The following is a 20,245-nucleotide window of genomic DNA, read 5'->3' on the forward strand; positions in this document are numbered from 1 at the left end:
AACAGACAAAACATAAAGAACATCTAATAAACACAAACATGTTAACAAAGAGGTGGTATTCAAAGTGGAAAATCAAATGGGTAAATCTGCAAATTCAGCATTAACCCTGAAATATTTGGCGGGTTGCTCGAGGACACTTCAGCAGCAGAGTCCGTCTGCTGACACAGCGTTGAACTCATGCCTCTCAGTTAAAGGACAGCCTCTTGACGAGCTGCATCCCTCTGCTGCCCGGTAGGGAGGATCTAACACGGCCACAGCTGAGGGAGATGGAGGGGAAGTAGAGCATGAAGCCACAGTAAAATTCAGTCGCTCATTAAAAACGCCTTATCTCTCAGACCGGCGCTTTGATCGCTGCTCAAAGGGAGACCCAGACCATAGATACATAAGACAGACAGTTGAACCAGCGACTCCCACATTCATCTGTCTGCACTCTGCAATTAAGTAGTGACAGTTTGTGACGCTCCAGAGCTCACAGCTTCTCATCTTTGAAGTCACAAAACAGGAAATGAATACAGCAGGACAGGAGTTATATTTATAGATATTTTATTAAAAACTGTTGCCTGACAGTTTAGACTCATTGCTTATAGGAGACTCTAGATGGTCACTGTTAATGTACAATCATGAAGAAATGTGTTTTCATACCAGGCTGCAGCACATTTCTACCTCCCTAGACTAAATCTACAGCCAAAGATCCATAACGACAGTATTAAAAGTAGGATTTGGGTTTCTTTAACCGAGTGAAATCAACTAATTTGCCCTAATGGGGTAGTGCAACATATGGCAACTTAACCAAGAAGAAACAGACTTGTCATTTTAAAGCTATAAACCCAGAGTACCCTGGTTAGAAAGTGAGTAGTCATGCTTAAATTTGTCCTTACTTAGTGAAGAGCACCTATATTATTGCAATTTATCTCAAAACAGGAGATGTAAGGCACAATTTCTGCAAATGTTTTTTTCCTTCTGAGCATTTCCTAAAGAAATATAGTTCATGCGTACTTTCCACAGCATTTGCTCATTAAAAAAATCTCCTTTTCTGTAAGTTTCTCTTTTAGATTTAAAAGAAAAATGATTTAAATGGAAAAAAATATTTCCTAACAAACCCTGACTCCCAAAATAAGTGGCAGCCTGTGCTTTTCAAACAATAAATCTTCCTATTTTATAAATATTAGCTCTTGGCTTCCATATAAAAAAAGGTCAATGTTGCTCTCTCATGTCCATATACACAGTTTTACCTGTTAACCATTTAAATGTGGCTAAAAAAGGCAAAAACACATTTTAACTGTATGAAAAATATCTACAATATCCATGATAGTTCCAGTTTTCTCCAGGATGCTGTTTGTAACTCATGATTTAAATGTTTTGTATGTTAAATTTAAAAATACAGGAGTAAAATCTCTTAACCAGAGAGATTGACCTAAAGAGCAGAACATCAACTTCCTGTTTCTCTGTAGAAGCTGGATTTTCACAGTAAAATCCCACCTTGTTACATCATTAAACTCTTGAACACACATCAGTGAGACTTTGCATCCATGATTGAAATTTGTGTACATTTTTAAAAGCTTTCTTTAGATTTTGCCTTGTGGCCGATGTCAACGTGCTCGAATGAAGGCGCACAGTTTTGTTTATCTTGTTTCACACAGAAGTAATTCCTTCATCCGTTTGCAGTTAAAAATAATTCCCAGACTTCCAAGGATTCCCGAGGGCTTTAAACGTCCCTGGTTCTGTCTCACTTCCACACACTTGCTTCTGGACTTGACCTTTGACCCACAGCTGCGACAAACAGCATCAGTAGATGTTGTTGGTAGAAAATATGTTTAGAGAAACAGAATCCAGTTCTTCGAGGGAAAAGCAGTCTGGTTTTTCCACATCCAGTCTGTGGCGCTCTGCAGTGGGTTTCTGTTCAAAGACAACAGTCCGTCCGGAGTCACTTCCTGAGCTGGTGACCCTCGACCTGACGTCAATCAGGGGTCGTAAGTCGTCCATCAACTGGCTCCGGGGCTGTGATGTGACTTCACTGCGGTAAAACCAAGTTACTGTTCGAGAATCATCGCCTCTTGGAAGGCTTCGATCCATCTAGAGACAAAAATACAGAAGAGAAATCTTGAAACCAACGGGACAAACATGTTGAAGTACCTTCAACTATTCCTGAAAAAAGACAACTGAAAAGAGAGAAAACTGAAAAAGACACACATGCAGACAGCCTACTAATGTCAAAAATATTAAAATAACTTTTTATTCTTGCACAAAATGTATCAATTGAAGCACTTTAAATGACCCATGTCTATTTATGTCAATATAAAAAACATTTTCCTCAAAGTCACAAACATTCAAGGCACCTACAGTCCCTTTTCTACATTTACTGACACTGGGTCAGTTTTAATATTGCGAGGCAACACATTTTTCTGTGCTCTCTACTCCGTGTGCAGCATTAAATCAGATCACAGGTACGGTTTTCTTTCTCCAAACAGCTTGAGTTTGTTTGGCTGCGCTGTACTCAGATACACCAGCTGCCCGAGGAGCGTCTGCTGTAGTGTTAAACTGCACTTGTTGTTGCCACAGTAACCAGGACTGAAATCTCTTGTAGGATTATAATCTTAAAAGGTATCGTCTCGGTTCGGATACCTCTGTGCGGTGGGGATGTCGTCAGCTTTAAAGATGTAGAACAGCGTGTTTTTGTGATACAGCTTAAACTGCAGCTTCTGAGCCGGCCCGTTCTTCTCCTCCCTCAGGAAAAACCCGAGCAAGGGCTGACTCTCCAACGCTGCAACATCCTGCAGCGAGAAATAACAAGTCAGCCAAAGGGTACAAACACTTCACAGAGTTAAGAAAGTAAAAAATAGGAACAATCACACAGTATGGGTACCTCGCTGGCAGCGTAGGTGTACAGGACTTTATTCTTAATGACAAACCACAGCCTCTTCCACTGCTTCTTGTTGCCTTTTGACCTGTTTAAGTAGCCGCTCATGGAGGAGTTCTCTGTGTTGGCGGAAACCTGGAAAAACCATCATGGGAAAATGTAATGTGTCAATTCATATACTCACGACACGAAAAATTAGAAAAGCTGAACAGACAAATAGTTTCTTGCCTCTTTTAGTGCAGCAGGAATTTTCTTCTGTTTCCTGGTGAAGGAGAAAGCTCCAGATTTGATGGGAGATACTGAAGATGAGGCACAGCGGTCACCTAAAGCAAGAAATGTATTAATTGGCTGTTTTGGTAAATAATGGACTAACGCTCCAATCTAATGGTCCAATCCTCGTTTACTTACTGTTCTCCTGCAGTTTGGCAAAGCAGTGATCGCACACTCGTGCTGGCTGGTTCTTCAAATACTCCAGGTAGTACTTATTGGCAGAGCATGCCTGACACACCACCTATCAGACACACATGTAACTGTGGTGAGAAGGAGGCTCATTAAATCATGTGTTGTTAGAGTCGAGGTAGTCAGAGTGGTACAGACCTTTCCACAGGCGCGACAGTGATGCCTCCTCCAGGTGAGGGTGAACTCGCAGGTGCAGATCATGCACATGGTGGCCCTCAGGTCGGGGATCCAGATGGGAGCCTTTGAGCCTAACGGGGCCCCGCTGTCAACAACGCACTCCGCCTGAATCGAGAGAGACTGAGGGTCACCATGGAGGCATTCAGGAGGATTTTATACTCAAACACACCTGCACAGATTTATAGTTTTACCTCCTCCTGACTCCGACTTGATATGAAGGTTATTTTCTTCTTTGTGTAGTCATCGATGGCCTTTGCAATGGCCTCCAACCACTCGTCTCTCTCTGTAGCAGAGCTGCGAGCACAAAACACATCAGAACTCTGAGCAAACACGGAGCAGGCATTTGTTCGCAGCTCATGATGTGAAAAATCGGAGGCTGTGTGCTGACCTGGCTGACAGGATGAAAGAGCGCTCAACGCTTTCGATGTTCAGCTCGTTCTGATAGGCCTCCTGGCTGGGTTTACTCACCTGGAGAACAGAGCAGAAATCCATAAAAAAAAACAAATTACCACCAGAGACCGTGTACACTCGAACTCAGCATCAATAATTCACTAAAGCCCATATTTCATGTGCTGGTGTGGATCAACACCAACACATTTATGGACTGGGAATCAAAAACAGAGCAACAACATCCAACATGAGAACAAAATCTGATAACAGAAGAAAAAAAAAATGACTGTTGTGTTTTCAGGTTGTTTCTAACCTTCATCCCAGCCAGAGAGAGGACACTGTTGAGTTTATACTGGCCAGACTGGACCGGAGTGGTGTACATGAGAGCATCATTAAACTGAAACACGGGAACAATACAACTTCAGAAAGATTTACGGAGGAGCAAGAAAATGTAAACATATATGAAACTCTTTTTTTGAGAAGAAACACCAGTAAAAGCATAACATGAACTGGATTTAATCAGAGGCAATGACTGAATCCATTTATTGCTCACCAGGAAGAACATCCGTGGCTGCATGACTTTCCTGGACAGCTTCATCAGCGTGCCCTCCTTCAGGAACACCTGCAAACATAGACACGTTTGGTCTTAATGGGCTGCTTTTACAACATCTAAAGTAGTTAAATTATAACTTTTGATGACTTTAAAGAATTTAAAATAACCAAAACCAAGAAAAAAGACAAAGCAAAGAAGAGGGTGATTCATATATTAAAAGATTTTTGGTTTACATGAGCGATTGTGCTGAAACACCAGACTTCTGTGAGAATTTACACCTTTGTGAAAAACTGTCCCACTGTGACAAACCTAACTGTGAGATGAACTGTGGTTTGGGTGAGATGTTGAGTTCGTCCTGACTTACCCTGCCCGGCTGAACGATCTCATGGTGACCGTTGAGACTGTACTGAATGTGCATCAGCTTCTGAAAGTTATCCTGAAAAACACAACATCACAGGAGGAACGTGAAGACACGGGAGGCTAAAGAAGACAACACATGAAGCTTGGTATAGAATCAGGCCTTACCCCTTGTTTCATGATATCATTAGCATGGTTGGCCACTTCCTTCACGATGCTGAGGGCAGCTGCACGGATGGCAAAGAGGAAATATTAGCGTTTCTCTCTATGTAAGGCACAAATGATCGTCCTGGTGTGTGTTGTCTTTTGTCTAACCTTGTGTGTCTTTATAATCCTCAGAGTCTTCTGGGAGGTTCTTAAGATAATCTGGAAAAGAGCAAAAAGGTTTCAGTTTATAGAAACTGCAGGACAAAAACAAACAGTAAAAAAGAAAAAAGGAGTGGCCACGGATATTTTCAAGATCCCAGAAGAACTTTTAAATGCTACGTTTTAACGTGCGAGACAAACATCAGGATAGATCTACACTGCTGATTAGCACAAAAGCTTGATTCAGTGCAGTTTGATGGATGAGTGGACTCATTCAAGGGTTTGCGAACAAGGAATGTTTTGTACACAGAGAACAAAATGGTTACAACCTGTTTTCTATCCTGTCATGCAACAGTGTGGGGACATCAACTACACAGGAAGTTTAAGTCATTTATTTATTCTGTTTTTTGGGCCGTAACTATTTCTTTCAAATGTAAAACATACATTTGGTGAAAGAAAAAGAGAAAAACATCAATATAATAGTTTAATTTGAATAACTGTTCTGCAGAATTTGTCTCTTGCGTCAAACATGTTTCTATGATTGTCCACTGGGTGTCAGTATGGTACCAAAACCTGACTGGAGCCAGAACAGACGGACCTGACTTCAGTCCAAGTTTGCTTCACGTGTGTTCAATAAAAGAGCGCCGTAATTCAATAAACCCCGGACCTTTAAACTGCAGAGGTCTGTAGAACAGAGCAGAACCAGGACTGATTGTGTGTCAGGGTGTTTGTACCTGTGAGCAGCAGCTGGTACTGAGGGATTCTCTGCACTGGTTTCAGCAGGTAGTGTTTCAGAGCCAGGCTGGCACATCGTGGACTCATCTGAGATAAAAACAAAACAACAAAAAGTTGTTTACACACATGGACAGTGAAGCTTCCAGTCAGCTGCTTTAGATACAGGGGTAGAGTGATTTTACGACCGTGAATGAAAGCAACAAGTCTGGATTGAAGCTGCAGATTTGTTTGACAGTAAATCACAAAAATTCTTAATCAAGATTAATTTAGATACCAGGAAAATAAAAATGTGCTGGTTACCGATGAAGAAGAAGAAAAGACTTTAATCGACAAAAAAGAAAGAAATTGTTAACTGGAGCCTTATTTAACAAATATTACAATAAGAATCAATAATGATGTTCTGAATTTCGCTTTAAGAAAACACAAAGTACTCAATAAAAGCAAAAACACAACCGTTTCTCCAGCTCTACCTCAAACTCTTTGACGACAGCGGCGAAGGCGGTGTTTTTCCTGCACTGCTCGTCTAACAGCGCCACGTTGTTGTCAAACTGGCGGATGTAGGTGGAGTACATCTTCAGGTAAGGACCCTTCTGGACAAAGATGTCTGACAGTCTCTGGTGATCGCTCCTGTAAGCACACAGACATAAACAGCTCCCTTCAGTCAGCGAAAACAAGTCATTCATCATAGTTATAGAAATATAGCCACAAAAACAATTTAATTTGGAGAACAGTGTTCAGTTATTGATACTACGGTGAGATTACTTCTTTTAAAGGAAAGTTACATAGTTTTTTATCTTTTTAACCATATTCTTTGCAGTGTGTATGATAATGTTTCACTCACATACTCGACTACATGCTGTAACATTGCTAAAGATCAGTGCAACAGAGCCTCAGAAGAGCACTGAAATGATGTCAGAGGTTGTAAACAAACATCCAGTAAACACAAAGTAAGTAAAAACGCTTATTTAGAAGAAAAAAAAATAACAGTGACTCTACCGAAACTGATCATTACATTTTTTAAATTGCACTGTAAAACTGCACAATGACAGTGATTACAGTCAGACAATGTTGAACCAGGAAACTGCTCTGCAGAAACCAAACACTGGACAGCTCGGACGGTGACTTAAGCGTTCACCTTTGTTTAAACTAACTTACAAGTGGTTCAAATGAGGGGTTGTCAAACTGTGAGGTGTGCGTGGGAGAGCAAAGACACTACTGAGTTAGTTGTTATACTTGGTGCCGGTGGTTTGGCTGCTAGTCAACAATACTGCAGTTGGAGCTGCAGCAGAGGCCATGACACACAGCTCATGGAGATATTTAAGGTGTGTGCACTAAAGATTTCAAATCTGAATGCACAGATCTCATTATCCCAAACGTCCATTAATCTGCTTAGAAATCATAGAACATATAACTGCAGAACTTCATTGAGAATCTTCACATTTTTAAGTGTTTTTCAGGAGTAAAGTAGTCGAGTGATAGTTGTCTGTGCATCCATGGGCACACTGCAAACAAGAACTGCTAATAGCTAATTCGGCATACTTTAATGCTGAAATAATCAAATAAAGGCTAAATATAGGAGTGGAAGTTCACGTCATAACTCACTGATTTAATCCCCCTGAGCTCCAAAACTTAAGAGCGTGATCAGAAGTAAAGCCGTGCCCTCTAAACACTTTTTGACATTATTAATTAACATCAATGAAAAAACAGGTGTGTGTGTGTGTGTTTACCAGTGTGCCACCCTCTCCTCCAGCTCCCTCAGCAGGTCTCTGTTGAGCTGGTACAGTTGGGGCAGGTAGTACAGGATCTGACTGAGGATCCTCTCATCCACCACCGGCTTCCCATTCTGACGTGTTGCCTTGGCAACAGCATCCCGAAAGTCCTGAAGAGACACGAGGGGAATTATATCATTATTTGACACACACACACACACACACACACACACACACACACACACACACACACACACACACACAGGGTGTGGGTACAGGGTGGGGTGACACATGACAACATACTGTATTGCAGCTTAACAGGAACACCTCGTAAAGTGCCTCCTCCTACACACCGCTGCATGTATTCTACAGCACACACACACACACACACACACACACACACACACACACACACAGAGCAGAGCAGAGTCAGCACTCTTGACTTTGTCCTGCGTGCCAACACACACATCCACCTGGAAGGAAGCAGGGAGGCCACGCAGGATCCTAAAGTCCTGGTTAACATGTTGTCTCTCTCTCGTTGTCTCTCTCTCTCTCACACAAACACACACACACGTGCACACACACGCACACACACACACCAATATTAACTTTTATGTGACAAGCAGAGTCCGACTCGACATCACACCCATCAGTGACATCTTTTTTATAGATGCAATCTGAGGTGATGTCACTTTTCAACATGGCCACATTAATGTTTATCTTGTTCCTCCTCACTTTATCATCACATCTAACAATTGTCGAGCATTTTCTCTTACTTACACAACCACCACTTATCCTTGTCAAATCTTAATGATAATAAACATCCACGTCCAGTCTTCTCCAGGTAAACTTAATATTCACAAAACACGTATGAACTTTGGTTACAAATAAACCACTTCAAAAGGGGACAAAAATGTAAACACTTTGGATGACTTGCCACAAGTATGAACACACAGTCACCAACCCACGCACCCACCTGACACATGCAATACATACTGCACGCACGCACGCACACACACACACACAGGGGATTATCTGAGGTATGTGTGTGTCTGGAGGTCGTCTCTGTGGCCTGAGGAAGCAGCTGCTGTGCGGCCGGGCCGTCCGCACACAGAGAAGAATGCAATCTGACCTCCTTTCTTGGACAGAGCTCGACGCCTCGCCCTCCCCCCCGTCAGCCACAGGACGACGTTTTCTACTAATCCTGTGGAGGTTTCACTGAAGCCACGTCTGAGGCTGACAGACAGGTGGGCCCTCCGCCCTCAGTGAACCCTCTCACCTGGGATTCCCCTCGGGACAGACCGACCACAGAGTCTGCCCTTGACTTAAACAAATGCTGAGCTACGCAAAAAAAAGTAGTCAAGAATAAAAAGAAACACATGAGGCCACTTGATCACTTCGAGGAGTTAATATGGTGTAGGTCCAATTTAATGCCCCAATCAAATCACTTTTAACAGCAGTACATGAACACAGAGCTCAGCATAAAAGCGTAAATGTACAAATAGCGACTTTAGAAGTCACAAGACCGGCCTGAGCACGCTCATGTCATGTCTACAACCACCGGGTCACATGGTTCCTGTTAGTCTTGCCTTCATTCAAAACAGAGAAGCATGCAGCATAATGGGTGGTAATAATACTAGAGTATTTTTGGCAGATTTATTTGGAACAAAATCTTTCAGCAGAGCATGAACTGTAGGGAAACCCTGCGGTAGTTAAAAAAAAATCAAAGTAAGTTTTTTAAATGTTGCAGCTAGGGCTAATTATTTTCACTGTCGATTAATGTGTTGATTATTTTCTCGATTAGTAGATCAGTTGTGACATCTACAAAGTGTTTGCAGTGAAGTCTGGACTGCAAAAAAAAAACATATGACATGTGATTTTTGCAAATCGGATCCAAACCACATGTGGAGGTGGTTTAAAGTAAGATTCAAATCGGATATCTGGACAGAGAGACAAAGTCCATCAGGGTGGCTACTAGCAGAGCTGTATGAAGACAACACAGACAACAACAGTCTGTGGACAGTCCGGCTTGAATAAACTGTTTGCTCTGCGACTTGACAGCGTGATTGTTTGGAGGGGAAGATGATGGATCTATATTTCTCATGTTTGTGTGTTGGAAAGACGTGTCAGCATTGTGACTGACGCCAATATCGCATCACCACAGCGACCCATGATGAATTGGTGCTGTCTGGATATGAAGGTAAATATGTAAAATTATTGTGATTCAGATTTTCCTACAAAGTCTTTCAGGGTCACACTAAAAAAAACAATATCTACAAAATAAATATATTCAGTGTAGTGAGGTGAAGTTGCTCTTTTGCTACATTAAACACAAATAAATGTGTGGCACAGGATAAATCTCTCTTTATTCTCTCTTGGCTGCTAGCAAGAGAGCAATCGTCAAGAAGATAAACTGCATGGAGGAACAGTTTTTTACTACAAGATGAGTGATATAAAAAGTACTGGAAAAGATTTACTGACCCTTCCTGTTCAAGTAAGGTGTTGCCTGTTTTACCTCACTCATTAAACTAGATTTTAATGAAAATAAAGCGGGAAAACAAACATTTTAGCATTCAGACAGACTTGACAGACACCAGTCAGAAGACAAACCAAGAACACCTCAACAGATCCAAACCAAACCTCAACAGAAAACAAGCTAATAATGTCTCCTTTTATGCTTTCATTTCCTCACACAGAAACACACATACTCTCTTGCCTGACTGTGATCTTCGTAATGCGCCTGATCAAAGCGCCGCCCGCCCACTCGTGGCCGTGCATTTACCTGCCCACGGCTGCCCCCAGGAAACCAAAATCCTCCGACGCAGCAGCTTTAAAAGCCTCAGCTGTGCAACAACTGCATTATTCAACTCTGAACGGGCACTTGAGCAAAGGCAACACTGGCCGAGACCTCATTAATTCGCGTCCGTCCGTGAAGAAAAGCTTTGATCGCCATTCAAAACAATCACACCATACAGGACTATTTATTATGCTAGGCACTCTTCTTCCCTCGTCAACAACATATTCCTCTAATGTAATAAACGGGACACTTACTATGTGAAGGAGCTTGAGGACATCCACAAACCTGATGAAAGAGCAGAAATACATTAGTTACAGCCATAAAATGCTGCACATTTCATTCACTTTTTAGCACTTTAGGGGCGACATAAAAGCACTCACACTTTCTCGGAGCTCATTATCTCCTGGGCGATGTGCACCACCTTCTTCCTCTTCATCTCGTCCTCTTGCTGAAAGAAAGAAGAGAAACACAAAACAGTAAAGCAACGCGACAGAGAAGCTAACAGCGACTGACTTTGCTAAATCTGATCACGTACAGGCTCACTGCAAATCACCATGATCACAGGATCCCGTTTTCACTCGGTAAAACCATCAGGATTGAGTTTAAAACAACGGCTCAATCAGGCCTGAAAGTAGAGCAGCGACCTTCCCCTTCTCCCTTCTCCCTTTTCCCTTCTCCCTCCCTCTCTCCTCTCCCTGGGTCTCTCTGATGGTGTGTGTTGTTGAATGGTAATAGGGCGGTCTTTCAATGACTTAATTTGGACAGTGGCCTTGGCCCCCCGCTTGACTGAAATGTCCTACTGGTCCCGTCGGAGCCTGCGTTTGTGATACCCCGGAGCTTTGAGTGGCATCAGACACAGGCGCTGACAGTATCATAGAGAGGGTCACATTGGACGAAGAACGAGAGGAAAAAAAAAAACTCTTTCAGTCACCGGGAGAGCTATTCTTGAATCTGTGTTTGCTCACCATCCCCCCCTTCCAACGCACACACACCCTCTTCTAAAGCTGTGACAGACAACAAACACAGTTGGCAGCGGACATGTGCACAATCTCCAGTGGCTGCAGTCACAGTTCATGATACGAGACGTCACTGTAATCTGTAAACGTCATGCCAGTTTAACATGTTGGCATCATGTCTGAAAAGTCTTCTGAAGTGTGTTTCCATGTATCTAAAGTGTGAATAAAAGCAGCCACATGAAGGGGAAACCACAGAGGGGTCGCAAGATAAATCTGAGCAACAGCTGATTAGCTTTTTAACCAGATCTTTGCTAGAATGAGTAACCTCTGCTGTTATGTCAGTATAGAAACCACCTGAATTTCCATTGTTTTGGTATAAAGCATAAAAACAATTCGTCATCCTGTGCTGGAAAACGCTTCGGTTTCATTTTTACACATACCTAATTAACTTCATAGTCTTTGCTGTATAATGGCTGAACTGCACTCACAGTTCAGAAGGAGGTGATTACCTGTCGGTCTGCCTCGTCCAGGTGCTCCTTGCTGGAGGTGGAGCTGTTGTCCTCTTCGTCTGAACTGTGGATCTCCTCCTCCTCAGAGTGGACGTCCTGCATCGGCCAGCCGCTGCTCGCCAAAACACAGACACCACACATTGAACACTACAAACAGTGACGGAGTGACGGTCAGCAAGAAATTAGATGGTACATGCAGCAGAATTTAGCTCCGCTTTAGGAGGAATGTTAAAATGTGTGAATGAGAAGCAAAGCAGCGCTGGAGAGGAGCGTGAGTGTGTTCAGAAAATCCCTCCCTGGATAAACAGAGATTAAAAACAGTCATGTGTAGCTTTTGTGCAAGAGTTGATAATTGAACACACTCATAAGAAGCATATGAGTCAGTTAAGACTCATTCAGAGATTTTTTACAATGGAAAATACTGATTACGCTCTGACAACATTCAGACCAGTAGGAATAATTTCACCATCGTAACTTTCGAGGTTTAAAGAAAATGATACAATGGTTGGGAAGATTTTTAAAGTCTTTGAGAGATAAAAATGCTCTCGGAAAAAAAGATAATCAAACAACCCCTAAAAAAAGAAACATCTTATTTGATTTGTGCCATTGTTATTACTGTTAGCGTTGAAACAGTGAGGTGATGAATCATTTAGCAATACTACTGACCTAAAGACAGTCTGCATTAACATCGAACATGACAGCTGGTGAACGATGACGCGTTCACTTGCTGTCGTACACACTATCTTTGCCTTAACTTAACTAAATCCTAACTTTTGCTTTGTCACATCATAAAACTGTCATTTGGAACAGTGACGCATTCAATTACCTTTGAATGCACTGAATTACCTTTGAACAGTGATGCTTTCACTTACTGCTGTATGTAGTGAAAGCACATGAACTGTGATGTGTTCACTTACTGCTGTAAATACTGAGGTGCATTTGAACTGTCATGCAACCATCTAGCTTAGGAAGAAAAGAAAACTACATCATCAGTGACTGAAATGATCTGAATAAGCAAAGTGAATTGTGATTTCCACCTCTCATCTTTTTGGTATCTATTAAAAAAAACAGCTGGCAAGGCTCTTCATTTTTAACTGTAAGGTTGTGTATAACTGCCCGATCGTGATATACAGTATTGATTTCTGGTCTCCATCTCCAAAACTTTTCCTGCCAAAGAGATTAAAACTTGTATTTCTGTTTTCTGCTGCGTCTTCAATCCAGCTGTTGGCAACGAGACAACATGTTGGCTCAGCTCTGCCAGCTACTAGTGTTGTCTGCCAGGTTAGTACAAGCAGCAACATGCGTCTGTGTGTCACTAATGTCTTCATCTATCTCTCATCGTCTGTTCTGTGGATTTAGGCTGTCTGATTTATGAAGTGAGACAGCAGAAGAGGAGGATTTAATGTGTTTTGATTTTGCCTCTTCAGTCCTTTCCTGCCCAACTTTCTGTTCAGAGGCCTGTAGATGTTGTACCTTTGCAGAAAGGGGTGATGGCTCAGAATAAACATGAGATAGGAAAGACTGTGGGACTCCAAAAATCCTCACATTTCCTTTCACTCTCATCAGCAATAGCCCGCTCTCTCCACTTCCTTGTTTTTCTTAAGAGCCTCCTGACAGTTTCTTTTACCTAAATCGAAATCCACACTCCCTCTTCCTCAGCTTCTTTCTCTATAGTGGAGAATTCCAACACACTGGTTCAGGCACAGAGCGCCACTTGTTTACAGCCTGAGGCTACTTACATAAACTTAACAGGCTCAGATGCCTGGGAAACACTACAGATTCACTCGCTCCCTCGTCTTCCTCTCAAAACACACAAACACTCTGCCAACCACTCTGCATACCAGACAGCATTAAGAAGCAGGGTACATCTTAATTGTTTTAGCGTCTGATTTCACTCCGCTGTATCTCATCGTCACCTAACGTAGCCTCGATTTCATCGCAAGTAGGACACAGTAGTGCCACAGTCTGACAGAGGGAACATGCCATCTATCATGGGAACAGTCTCGGCTGACCATCAAGAACGGATTAACTCAATGGGATCTTAATAGCATGAATGTGACCTGGTGACAGAGTGAAATTTGCCGGCGGTGTCCATGAACTGTTTTATTAACACTTATTACTGGAAAATAGTGCTGAAGAGATTAATCAATTCTGACAACCAACGTGTGCAACGTACCGGGCAAAGGTTTTAGATTCTTAAAGCTGCCATAATCAATATTTTTATGTCAACTATGGAGCAAATGATTATACATAATGTGAACAGGATCATCATTCGACTCACCAGTTCTACTCAGCGCTTTAGCATCTTTCAGCTCAATGTTTTGGTTTTCGGTTAAAGTTTGTACCTTTATCTTTTGGTTCGGTCTCACTATACTCATCAGTGTCGTTTTGTAGAAGACGAAGGCAGCGGTTTTCAGTGGAGCTGCGATGCTTAGTATGTTCTGATAAACCCACTGAACGCTACATGCCTAGCTCTTAGTGGCAAGTAGAGAAAGTTAGTGGCAAGCGAGTGAAGGTACAAGAGCATTTAGCAGCTAAAGAGACAGATATTTCTCTCAGGAGTTGGTGGAGAACAAAACAGAGCTTTAAGTAGTGTCAATATAAGACATTTTCATCAGGTGGCCAGAAACACGACTCTAAATTGATGATTATGTTGCTATTTGTCTGCTGGATGTGTGAAAAAGCAACTTAAAAAGGTGATATGTCAAATGTTGTTTAAAGGTCTTTCTGCTGCCCCCAAGTGGCCAAAAAAATAATCAATTAATGCCGTTTTAAATGTTTTACATCACTGAAAATAACTAGACATTTTTGACACATTTCCATAAACTTTGGTGAACAGCTGCTTCATGTCTTTAGGCAAGAAACACTTAACTGGATGTCATAAATGTCATGAAACAGCTCGTTTGAAACCGGTTTATTGCTGGAGGTGTCCTGATGTGATTGCTGTTGCTCCCACGATAAATCATGCCTAATTTTTTTTTAAATATTTTAATGTATGCCTCTTCTGTTCAATGTCACTTTTATCTCCAACTTAAATATTTTAAGTTTACCTTAACTATTTCACTTAGATCACTTCTCCTGCCATGCATAGTTCTCAGCAACCTGCTGCTTTTCCACAGGTGTGATGTGAAAAGATGTGTGCGTTTACCAGGATGAGAACAAAACTCACTTCAGATCTTCTCACAGGGGAGAAAAATGGAGTGATGAGGTTAAGAAGAGGCTAAACAGAGTGCGAGGGCGGGCAGCGTCAGGAGGAGGAGGCTGGTGGTTGCTGGAGGTTTATTTTCCCTGTTCTAGAGAGCTGTGTGGCGTTTCTGCGATTCTCAGACATTTCCTGCCCTGGCCACTGAAAATAACCCACAGGAAAACAGGCCGACCTGCTGCACATCAATGCTCTATTCAAATTCACTGCCACTGGCTCAAAGGCTGACTTTCACACTCTTGTAGATACAAACCACTAATGTCACCTGTGCAACCTGTCGCACTCAGCGGTTCCCACACTGAAGCTACAGGTCGGCTGAAATTACAGGTTAGCAGCAGGGGTTAAGTGCCGTACAGCAGGTCTGGACCTCGTGCCTACTTCCACTTTCTTTTTCCTCACACACACACACACACACACAAACACAAGCAGCCATTGTTTGTTGTATGAAAATGTCGCCTTTCTTCGACTTTTCTGGGAAATGTCTTTGATAATTGCTGTTAAACAGACATGTTTTCAGCCTTTTTATTATACTGAGATTGTTCTGATTGAGACTGGACATAAGTTTTAGATACGACACCTGTTACTGCTGGATCACTTTAGAGATCATCTATCCAATTAATTTATCTATTAGCTGTTCGATAAAAAATAAATCATCAGGGTTAGGGTTTTAACTATTGATCAATTAGACATACATCACACTACACTGTGTGAGTAGAGAACTGTAATCTTCATTATGTCATTAAATGACACACACATAATGAAAATAGACACATGGATCAATAATAAACAGAATCTTCAGTTAGACAAACTTCTAAACATGTGAATCACCGTACCTCTCGTACTCATGGTCCTGGTATCTGTGATAGGGATCCTGCACCTCATAGATGTCTGAATCATCTGCGTCGGAGTCGTGTGGCCAGCCCACCCTCGCACTGTGAAACGGCAGGTTCATGTACTCGGGGATCTCCTCATACAGTGGAACGTTCTCGTACTCCACTGACTCCTCTCCGTCTCCACGAAAATCAGCCTCCCCTATGCAGCTCTTGGGCCGCTCCAGGCTCTTGTCCCCCCGTATTGACTCCGTGCTGGTACAGTCCAGAGACTGGCCTCCCTTGGCCAGCAGCTTTGGCAGCATCTTGACCGACAGCCTGAGCTCCAGCAGCTTCCGGAAGGAGAGGCTCCTCTTTTGAGAGTCGGCCCGGGTTGCCAGGTCAGCTGCGGAGAAGGACTGTGCCCTCTGCTTGCCCCCCAGAGCTGGAGCTCGGCCCTTTGGCGGCACGCTGCTCCTGGTGGGCATCTGTCGGCTGAAGAAGGTCACACAGGGTCGGGTGAAACGCCAAGCTGTTTTCTCCTGGGGAGGAGCAGGCAGCTCCCTCATCGGGGTGTTAGCATGTGGAGGTGCAGGAGGGCAGAAGGAGGGCGGAGGGGGTGCTGGCAGGCTGTGTCTCTGAGGTTTTCTGGGTGGTGCCCTCGGCGACTGCTGATCCTCGGCGGAAAAGGCTTTTCTCGCGTTGGCCAGAGGAGGGTGACAGCCCAGTTTGATCTGCTTGGGGAGGCTGTGAGTGATCGGGTAGCGCTCAAAGTCGCCATACCCGTCCTCCTCATCCTCCTCCACCCGGTGGTACTCGTCCTCTTTTTTGTGGCTCGTTGAGTCAGATTGCGACAGCATGACCAAGGAGTGGGAGGCGTTTTTGTTCAGAGAGGGGACCGATCTGTGAAGGCGAGGTGAGAGGGAGGTCTGTCGAGGAGGGGGGACAGGAGCATCGATCTCATCCTCTCCTAAACCTGAGTCTTTCTGGGGTAAAGTATCCTGACATGTGTCCTGTTTGAGCTCCTCGCTCTCTGAACTGAGAGACAGACCAGCTAGACTCAGTTTCCCTTCAGCCTCTCCCACCTCAAGCCCCAGTTTTTGTTCCTCCGCCGCCACCACCTGATCCTGGGCACTGCCCTCCACACCATCCTGCCTCACCAGGGCCGGCTTTTTAAGTTTACGTGGGTGAGGGACCGGGAGAGGCTTACTGGGGGCAGCAGGGACCTGTGAATCAGGGTGTAACCTGGTAGAAGATGCTCTGCTGATGGGCTCACTGCGTTCTACATGAAGGAGTTCAGGAGGGGACTCATGGGGGGTGATGCTTGAAGAGAAAATGATGCTGCCTGCAACATCACAGGCTGACTTAGAGTCTGTTAAATCTGTGTTTTGGGCCACAGTCTGTACATCCACTTTTTGAACATCAGGCTCAGAAAAAGCAATGGCTTGATGTTTTACAGTCTCAGAAGCTTTCCCATTCTGGTCCTCTTTGTTTACTAAGACCTTATCCAGGTGTCTCTGTCTTTGAGGCTTATCCCTGGGCTTTCTGCTCACCCCTCCACCCTCACCCTTCTCCACAGCCACTCCCTCCTCCCTGTGTTCTGCTTTCTCATGCGCCCTCGACCCTGTGAATCCTTCTGTAGAAATCCCATTCTGCAACACCTCTTTGAGCAAACCGCTCTCATACTCAGTTGTACTTCCATTTTCCAGATGCTGGCACTGGGAAGAGTCCTCGAGCCCACAGGAGCAGGTGTGAATGATGTAATCCGACTCACGTTTGTTAGTCTCTGATAAAATCCCATTTTTGGAGTTGAGAAGTGAGAGGCTGTCGCCTAAAGCCTCCTCCTGTTCCTGAGATAGGATAAGGGATTCCCTGGGTTTGGGAGGCAGGGGAGAAACAGGGGGGGACGAGGCTGTGGATCTGCGAATGCATGGTTTGGGGGCAACAGCCGGTTTTGTCCTCTTGAGAGTAGCAGGGGAAGGTTGGGAGACGACCGTAGACTGCGTGAGGAGACCTGGTTTGGGGGCGATGGGTGGGGGAGAGGGTTTGGTGGTTGAAGGGAGTTTAGGTTTGGGAGCTAATGGAGGCTTCTTCACACCTGGATGTAAAGAAGAGGGAGGAGAAAAATTATTTACTCACACTTCAAATGAATCACGCAACACCAGCACAAAGCACGCTTCACCAGCCCCTCCTTTAATATAAGCATCGACAGCTGCAAGCTGTGGCTAAATCCAGGGTCAGGAGGTCAGTCTCAGGGTCAGAGGGGGAGAAGTGAGGGTCGGAGTGATGCGTAAAATAAATTCAGGGATGGAAATTAGGATCTATATTTAAAAAAAAAAACATTATGAAACTCACATCTGTCATATCTCATCAAGTTATCTCCTGAATGAACAGTGATGTGTTTACATCTCACTTGTGGCACAAATGCAAAGTAAAATGGATTATTTAATTCAGATTCAGAATTGAATTTCTCCTTCCTGTTGTTGAGAGAGCTTGGAATGCCTGTAGGTCTTGTCTAAATTAAATCGGTCGCGACCAATTTCACAGATATAATGAATATATTTCTCTTGCGTCCTCCTACTGACAACAGTTTTTCTCTCTGCCTGCTCAAAACTGTACACTTGCTGTTCTTCTCTTTCTAGAAATCATGGTATAAATTACTCTTTATTGCGTGTTTTTATTATGTTTTGTTGTCAGAACTACTTACAATAATAAATACTAATACTATTGTAATATTGGAAGTTTATGAGGGAATCTCACTGGGATTAACCTTGTTAAATAAAGTTTAAATAAAAAAACAGACTCTCTACACTAATAAAAAGCTGTGAATTGAGATTGTAGGCCATATTTTCCGCTCTACTGGCTGAAACTCCTGGCTGGCCGACACCACGAGAAGTGGAGTCATCGAGCGGATGTTTCCGAAAAGGCCAACGACCAGAAACCGCTCTGCCTCCCCATACACGCTGCACACTCGCCGAACTCAGTTCAAAAACCACCACGTTAAAAGTCGTTGACCTTACAATCAATAATATCTACGCGATGGGACTGTTATAAACGCTTACTACTAATCATTTAGAGTCGCTTTTTATTTCGGCACACACACTTCAACTTTAAGAGCTTGTTCTCCCAAATTTATATCAAAATCCACCATGGATGGCGGTGATGAGCAGGGAGAATCAATCCAAAACTTTGCCGAACTCTTAACTTGGGCTTTTATCTGTGAGCCGAATTTGCCAGTACATGCTAGTGATGGCATTAAAGTTAATAAACTATGTCTTCGGAGACGTAACCCTACTTATAACTGAAGCGGCATTAAACTGACAGGTTTTTTGAACGGAGTCTGGCCTTATGTTTTCGCTGTAGTAGGCAGCGCCAGGTATCTGGACCCAAACCGCTCATGTCGTGGAAAGAACAATCATAAAAACTTAATGGCACTTATCCAGTTTGGTGACACGATTACATCACTCTTTATACGAGCAAATGTTAGCCGCTTTATATGAGATGTTAAGTCTGCAGCTCAGTGTCGAGTCCGACTTGTTGCATCAACAGCAGGACAGATGTTTTAAGACAAAGGATTTAACCCCCTCCAGCTGCAACAGTAGCTGTAATAACAAAACGGAAAGAGACATTTTTGATTATGAGTTATGATGGCGTATTTAGAAAGCAGCTCAAATTGAAGCCTGTCCTCTTTTATATATCTTTGAAAGCTGTTATTAAGAAAAACTGTAATTAGCTGGGGCTGGGTAAAAATAGAGTGGATGCTACCGTCCGTTATAACGTTCAAATTCAAACGTTTTTCCAACTTCTGCGAATAAACTCAAAGAGGTTATCTGTGTTGGGTTTCATCTGAACACAAAAGGCGCTTGCACAGCAGGATTTTTTTGCTAAGTAAAGTTAGCTCCCCCACGAAACAAACCTGTGCTCATGACTCCCGACTGGCTCCTTTCTCCATGAGTAAATATACTTTCAATGGAATTGTGAGAAAATCTGCGTTTTTCCTTCCTTCGACACCATTGTCAGTTTGGAGACCGCCGCCGCGAGAAAACGTGAAGATCCATCGCTGTTGTTTCTTATCTCGCCAGCGGATGCGCGGATAAACTCTTCACGCCTGTTACTTTTTCCATTTTTCCCGAAGTTTTCAGTTTCAGCCACGGTGCTTTTCCCAACGGTGTCAAGCAGGACGCGACGAAACGACGCACGTCCGCTTGAGCGCTTGAAAATAAATCGATTGCTGAAGGAGATCTGTTTTCGTTGTTTGAATATGACGCGAAAGCACAGAAGCGAGCGTACGATTGTGTTCAAATGCACATTTAAAGCAAATTAAAATGTTATTACGGCTGTTTTGACTTGTTTTCCTTTCACATGAATTTGTTTGAAATATGTAGTTTTTATTTTGAAGGCCATTTCCGGCTTTAACCCGGATGTCACA

At 43.2% G+C, this 20,245-nt stretch overlaps 1 protein-coding gene across 1 annotated transcript; it reads right to left on the reverse strand.

The window, feature by feature from the left end:
* Window positions 1–526: 526 nt before the first annotated feature.
* LOC311252559 (FYVE, RhoGEF and PH domain-containing protein 6-like) lies at window positions 527–19,983 on the reverse strand. Its single transcript, XM_084345806.1, has 21 exons — window positions 19,733–19,983; window positions 15,841–17,914; window positions 11,806–11,917; window positions 10,721–10,788; window positions 10,595–10,625; window positions 7,562–7,713; window positions 6,305–6,461; window positions 5,834–5,921; window positions 5,109–5,159; window positions 4,962–5,020; window positions 4,801–4,872; window positions 4,437–4,505; window positions 4,197–4,280; window positions 3,882–3,961; window positions 3,685–3,787; window positions 3,455–3,598; window positions 3,266–3,368; window positions 3,086–3,180; window positions 2,864–2,992; window positions 2,623–2,771; window positions 527–2,073 (listed from the first exon to the last, which is right to left on the reverse strand). Exons 1-21 carry the CDS (start codon window positions 19,740–19,742, stop codon window positions 2,031–2,033), a joined length of 3,873 nt encoding a protein of 1,290 aa, XP_084201932.1. The 5' UTR covers window positions 19,743–19,983; the 3' UTR covers window positions 527–2,030.
* Window positions 19,984–20,245: the final 262 nt, after the last annotated feature.

Source organism: Pagrus pagrus (assembly GCF_965226575.1).
Source record: "Pagrus pagrus genome assembly, chromosome: 23".
Taxonomy (NCBI): domain Eukaryota; kingdom Metazoa; phylum Chordata; class Actinopteri; order Spariformes; family Sparidae; genus Pagrus; species Pagrus pagrus.